Genomic DNA, 6,710 nt, shown 5'->3' on the forward strand with positions numbered 1-6,710 from the left:
ATCTTCTGCAGACTCACTTGTTCAGACTTCACCTGCAGAGCATGACGCTGTCAGTGTGGATACTCAGTTTCCCAGAATGCCTCTGGTCACCTTGGTGCTCAGCTCTCTGCTGACGCCTGCTGGACACACTCTGTTACTGCAGACAGATTTTAAACAGGAAACTCAAAGGTCCACTTGCTGCTTTGAATGAGCCTCTGAAGACCAGGAGCTTCTGCTGAGAGCTCCACAGAGCTGCTTAGTTTGTTTAGTTTCTCTCCTTTCTCTTTTTTAATTATCGTCATATGAAGCTGTGCTTTTTCTTCATGGTGCTGCCTGTGTTGGCGTCCAGGTGTTTCCAGGTGTTTCCAGGAGGCCTGTGATGTCACAGTGTCAGTGAGGGATTCTTTGTTTCAAACCGTTTGACATGTTTTAAATAAAGTTTTGTCCTGTGACACGTTGTGGCTGCTCTCAGTGTTCGATCTGATCATTAATGTTCAGATCGAACATTTAAAGATCTGTCGCTCTCCTCAGACTCCTCAGCTGCGCTCTGATTGGTGCAAAGAGACGTTAATTTACAAAACTTTATTGTTCCATCAATGCAAAAAACAGACGTCTATGTACAAAACACGTCGACACAAACTTCCTGTTTGGATTCTTTTTACAGTGAAACACAGAATGAAGACGACGTCACCGATCAATAATCAATAACATCTCAACAGGACGGTCCTGATCAATGGATGCTGGTCACCTGACCACAGACAGGAACAGCACACACCTCCAGTTAAAGGACCATTACACTGTTTTTTACAGTTATACATTGTGGGTACACTGTAGTACTCTGTGTACTTGTACACATTTAGAGTATTTGAACGTGTGAAGAGTTTAAAGAAATAAAGAAAAAACAGTTTCTTCTGTTTCTTTAATTATCACTCGACCGACATCGAAGTGAACCTGAACACACCAGCACGCTGACATGATGATTATCATTATATTTAAATTACCTCTTTATTAAGACGTATTTCAGACATTTTAACATTTTAACTGTTTATTGTGCTTTTTGTTTTTTAAGTCACATCGAGCTGCGTGTTCAGTGTGAAGACTGAAGGAAACTATTTTCACAGGAGTGAACAGGACAACACCTTTTATAAAACAGTGTAACGACCCTTTAACAGAAGTTCAGTCGGGTGAAGCTTCAGCTGTAACAGACACAATAAATCAAGAGTCAGTGATTGTCTGACAGAGTTTGGATCAGATTGTCCTGAAGCTTTGATGAAACGACACAAACGAGCAGACGAAGGCACTAAAACTGATCTACAGACAGTCTGACATCACACTGATGGTACGTTCAAGGAACAGTCCAACATTTTGACGTGCGTCTTCCTCAGAGGCGTTCACTGTCCGCTAGAGAGCGTGGAAGATCCGGATTCAACACGTCGGTCTCAGTTTTCACAGAAACAAACACGAACCGATGAAATGTAAATGTAAACAGGATGTGATGTCTGAACTAACTTATTATCAATCCGCTGATTATTTTCTGATTACTGGATGAATCCACGCTGACGTCTTCATGTTTTCTTTTGTTCCACAACAAACTGATTCTTTATAGAAGACGAAGATAATCAGCAAATATTCGTTACAGTTTTTAAATATCTGCTGATTGATTTTCTGTCGACTGATCGATCAGTTCACAGTCGTCCCCCGGCAGCTGATGACCACGGCACCGATCACATGACTGATTCTCACACACACACACACACACACACACGCACACACCTGCACAGGTACCAGACCATCACACAGCAGCAGAGACAGAAACAGAACGACAACACAAACCTCAGAGTCCAGTCTGAGAGAACAGGTTCAGAACAGAACCACCTGTGTGTTCAGTCACGGCACCTGGTGGGGAAACACCTGCCGTGGTTCACCTGATGACATCACTCGACGGGCACGCCGTCCACGCTCTCCTGGGAGATCTCAGAGTCCAGAGAGTAGCAGGAGCTGCCGTTGTCCTGAGTGTCCCTGTTGGCCTCCTCAGAGAGCGTGGCGGTGCCGGCAGAGGCCCCGGCCCCACCCCCTCCCCCGGGCTCTGCGGCACCCTCGCAGAAGTGGGCGGAGGCCTGAAAGAGCTGGCTGCAGAGGCGGTTGTAGCGGTGGTAGCGTGACGGCTTGCCAGTGTGGGTGTACATGTGCTCCTGCAGCTGGCTCTTGTGGGCGAAGCGCAGGCTGCAGACGGCGCAGGCGATCTTACGTTTACGAGAGTGCAGGACGGCGGGGGTGGGGCTGGTTCCGCCTCCTCCTCCCCCCCGGCTCCTCCGCAGCTCTGCAGCCAGCTGGTTGGCGAGCGCCTGACTCTGCCTCAGCGCCTCCTCCAGACATCCTGCATCCAGTTGCTCCTGGCCCCCTGGAGGCCCCTCCTCCACGCCGGCGTCCAGCTCGCCGCCCTGCGACAGCCCCTCCATCAGGCGGGTGGGGTCGAGGGCGTGGCTGAACAGGTGCTCTCGCAGGCCCTCGGGGGAGGAACAGCGCTCTCCACAGCGGGGACACAGCAGGACCAGAGGCCGGTCTTTGAACAGGAGGCTCTGACTGGGACTGCTGCCCTGAGCTGGAGACGGAGACCCCGCCCCCTGACCCTCCTCCCCCTCGCCATCCTCACCCTCCTCCTCCTCCAGCCGCTCCTGTTTGATGCGAGTCGAAATGTCCGAGTCGTCTCCTGACGCCACGGAGCAAACATTGCGTAGCGCTGAGGCCTGGCGGTCTGATGGGACCCCCTCCAGTCCAACGGCGAGGGATCGCCCCCCCCGGCCGGAGGAGCATCCATCATCGGGGGCCCCACAGGACACTGTGGTGGACTTGGGGACCCCGCCCGCCTCCTTATTGGCCAGCTGGGAGGATATCTGGATGCCGTACAGGTTGGACATGCGTACCACGTCGGTGGTGGCGTCGGTGGCACCTTCGCCAGGTTTCCGGCACAGCTGGTAGGCATGAAGGAACTTGATGCCTTCCTGCAGCCGGCTCTGGTCCACGGGCTGCTTGGGACACATGCCGGTGTACATGATGTGCAGCAGGTAGCTGAAGACGTCCGGCTGGATGTCTGTGGGCTGGATCTTTATACACTCACTGAGGACAGACAGACAGACAGACAGAAGGAGACATGTCATCGTCAACAGAACCAACAGTGTTTGTTTGCCCTGCGTCAGGACTCTCAGGTGAGCTGTTAACTGTGTCACACACTCAGGACCTTCAGACCTCTCTGTTGATGCAGAGAGCAGAACAACACAGAGTCGTCTGCAAAAAGTTGAACCTGGTTTGACATTGGCTTCTGCATCATTCTACAGATACTTCTTGGCTGATCAAATAAATGTGTCCTGTGTTTCTACTGTTTACTTCCAACTGTCATGACAAAAGATAAACTAGCTGCTGCATGAAGACTCCCTCCTGAATGAAAAACAAAAACTTGTGTCCTGTTGCTAACAATCATCCAAATTAAAACCACAAAACTGAAGCTGATCCTGTAAGAAACAAAAAAATAGACCTGGACTGGTGGATGAAGATCATCTTGAAGTAGTTGGAGAAGGCGGCGAGCACAGCACGGTGAGCTTTGAAGTAGACGTTTCCGATGGCGACGGTGCAGTCACACAGGAAGCCGAACTCTCTCTGAACGTTGAGCTGCTGCAGCAGGAAGAGGCTGTGAGACGACACCTCCATGACCCACTCTGCAAACACACAACACAACATGACGTTCTCTGACGGAGAGTCACACTCATCTGAAACCTGCGATCAGGTTTGTTTGAGTTAAGACTCTAACATCCGGGACGAGCGTCCACAGGATCCATCAGTTCAATGTGTATGTGAGCAGCCGTGCAATGCATTCTGGTACGTTGCGTTTCGACACACGGGGCATTGCTTTGGTTGCTTTGGCTGCTTTATGCAAATCAGGAGGGTCCAGTGCAACCCGTCCCCTCTGGAAAATCCTGAAGAACTTTGAAACTGTTGATCTAAAACGAGAACACGTTCAGTCTCCTCACAGTTTATTTCTCATCTGAACAGCTCCAGGTCACAGCTAGCTTGCTGCTAAATCCTGTGTGAGAAACCACAACGACACCCGAGTCAAGGACAATATGTCTTCAGATGTCCCAGCAGCCGGGAAACAGTGAAGCTGGTGATGTAGCTGATACTCACTTGCTGATGTTATATGTTAATTTAGCATTAGCATCAACTTTAGGGTCCAGAGGGAACTTACTGGGCCTCATTCATGTAGCAAGTGTTTTGATTAACGTTTGTCATTCGTTCTTTTTTCTTCATGAAACTGAGCACAGCACCGCCGATACTTCACACAGGACCAGCAGCTCTGAGGAAGTTCTGTCTGAAGTCAAAGTGTAAAGTTGACATGAAACGATACGAGACTATCGTCCAACCTGCAGCTACAACAGTGACACCGAGTGGTGAAACTACAACATAAGAACTGAACAGATGAAGTTATAACTCTGTACCAAACACATAATGAGGCTACACATGCTAACTGTTATAAATGAGTAGCTAGCTGTTCATCAGAAAGTTATCTAACCTCAGATATTTATTGCCAACACTGTAACATCAGTGTCTGATGTCAAACTCTTCCAGAACGATGCTCCATGACGACCGCTGTCTTACGGAGGACTTTAATGAGACCAGGTGTCAGATTTAAGACTTCTGCTGAGGTTCAGATGTCAACAGAGCGTAAACTGAGTCTCAGTTAGAAATGACAGACCAGGCAGAGTTTGAACTGACACGGAGCTGCTGTGGAAAGTTGTCATGCTCGACTTTACTGCACCTTTAAAAACAGTGAACATACTTGAGACTCACGTTCTGCTGTCAGTGTCACCTGACCACCTGCTGGGCTCTGAGCACCGGACCGCTCAGACCGAGACTCATGACTCTGATTATTCACACCTGTGATTTATATTAAAACACATAAATATGAAATATAATAACAATAAATGATTGTTTTTCATCATCAGAGTCAGTGACAGTAAAGTGAGTCTGATGCTAATGAACTGCAGCTCTGAACTCTTTTAGCCTCTTTTAGCTCCTTGTTTTGTTTTAATGATTGATTCTTGACCAATAACAGACGAGACGTCACCTCGAACACTTTCTGACTTTGTGTCAGTCGTTATCTGACGTGAACAGCTGAAGCTGGAGGACGAGCTCCATCTTCTCTCTCCAGTTTTAATCACTTTGTTTAAAACTACATTACCCATGAGGCTCAGCAGCCGTCACCATGGAGAGGAATCAGAGGCAAAACACGTTTCCATGGTTACTGAATTTAACCAGAAATTGACCCAGAAATTAAAGTGAATTAATTTTAATCTTCCACGTCCAATCAGAGTTTGAAGCTCTCTGATTGGTCGTGTGTTGGTGAAATGCACCCTGGGAGTCGTAGTTGACGCGTTCTGTCCACAGACGTCTTGTAGTTTTGACTTTGATCTTTTTCTTCTTCTCTTGTTGTTCAGAGAGTTGCAGGTGTTCAGTCAGCCAATCAGAGCGTTGGTTCATATTGACGACACGGCGATCAGTTATCGATCACTGATCAATAATCCATCTGTCACTTCTTGTAAACCACTGTGACTGAAACTTTATTGATCCTCATCATGGACAGCAGCTTCAGACCTCCACCTGCAGTGACCTCACACCACCTCCAGCAGGCTCCGCCCACAGGGACAGGTGGGCACGAGGTCAGCAGCTGACCTGTGACCTCACTGAAGGTCACTCACACACACACACACACGCACACACACACACACCGTCTCTGACAGAGACAACAGACCGGAAGCCGGACCCCCGCGCGACCAAACAATACCGTTCCGCGCGTGCACGTCGTCGTCTCGCGCCCGCGCGGCTGCAGCCTCCTCCATCCTCTGCCTCATTCACATTCAGCCACACGCACGTCCTCATTCATCTACACGTACACAGGCGCGTGCTCACGCCTGTCCGCGCCGCACACACCCTCTGTGTGTCCGTGCCGTGCACGCGCGCCGTGCCCGTGGGCCGTTAGTCGGTGTCTTACCGCAGAAATGTGCAGATTGTCTTCAGGTGCAGGAGCCGATTTGTTGCTGCAGATGATCTCGCAAGAAGCCGCGTCACATCTCGCGAGAGGAAGGGTCAAAGGGGCTGGTCACGTGATCCGACTGTGTCACCCACCGACGTGTGATCAGTGATCAATAACGGCCTGATTGATCGGTTTATGTTCATTTCAACACAATAAATACATAAATACAATAAACACAGCAGACACGAGACGACAGGAAGCTACGGAAGCCCCGAGGGGCGAGCGAGACCGCGTTTCTTCCAGTGATCCGTTTATTGCATTAAAAATGATATCAGATAAAGATTATCCTGGTCAAAGAAACACAGGTAATGAATAACAACAACAACAACAGCAGCAATAATAATAATAATAATAATAATAATAATAATAATAATAATAATAAACATCCTGATCAAAGAATCAAAACTCTTCATGTTGATGTAAACCAGCAGCAGAAGTCTGCGTCCTGCCACCACCAACCAAACCCTGTTCAACTTCTGACACTTTTAAAGTCTTCACATGTTTCTATTGTTTCACTGTTCGCTTCTATGATGTGTAGTTTTACCTCCACGCGTGATGTGGTGGTTCCACATGTGATGTGGTGGTTCCACATGTGATGTGATGGTTCCACATGTGATGTGGTGGTTCCACATGTGATGTGATGGTT

At 48.6% G+C, this 6,710-nt stretch overlaps 1 protein-coding gene across 1 annotated transcript; it reads right to left on the reverse strand.

The window, feature by feature from the left end:
• Window positions 1-1,913: 1,913 nt before the first annotated feature.
• zbtb25 (zinc finger and BTB domain containing 25) lies at window positions 1,914-6,074 on the reverse strand. The gene is made up of 3 exons (XM_073492591.1): window positions 6,023-6,074; window positions 3,512-3,692; window positions 1,914-3,096 (listed from the first exon to the last, which is right to left on the reverse strand). Exons 2-3 carry the CDS (start codon window positions 3,682-3,684, stop codon window positions 1,914-1,916), a joined length of 1,356 nt encoding a protein of 451 aa, XP_073348692.1. The 5' UTR covers window positions 3,685-3,692; window positions 6,023-6,074.
• Between the last annotated feature and the right edge of the window lie 636 nt (window positions 6,075-6,710).

This window comes from Pagrus major, chromosome 22 (genome assembly GCF_040436345.1).
Source record: "Pagrus major chromosome 22, Pma_NU_1.0".
Classification (NCBI taxonomy): Eukaryota; Metazoa; Chordata; class Actinopteri; order Spariformes; family Sparidae; genus Pagrus; species Pagrus major.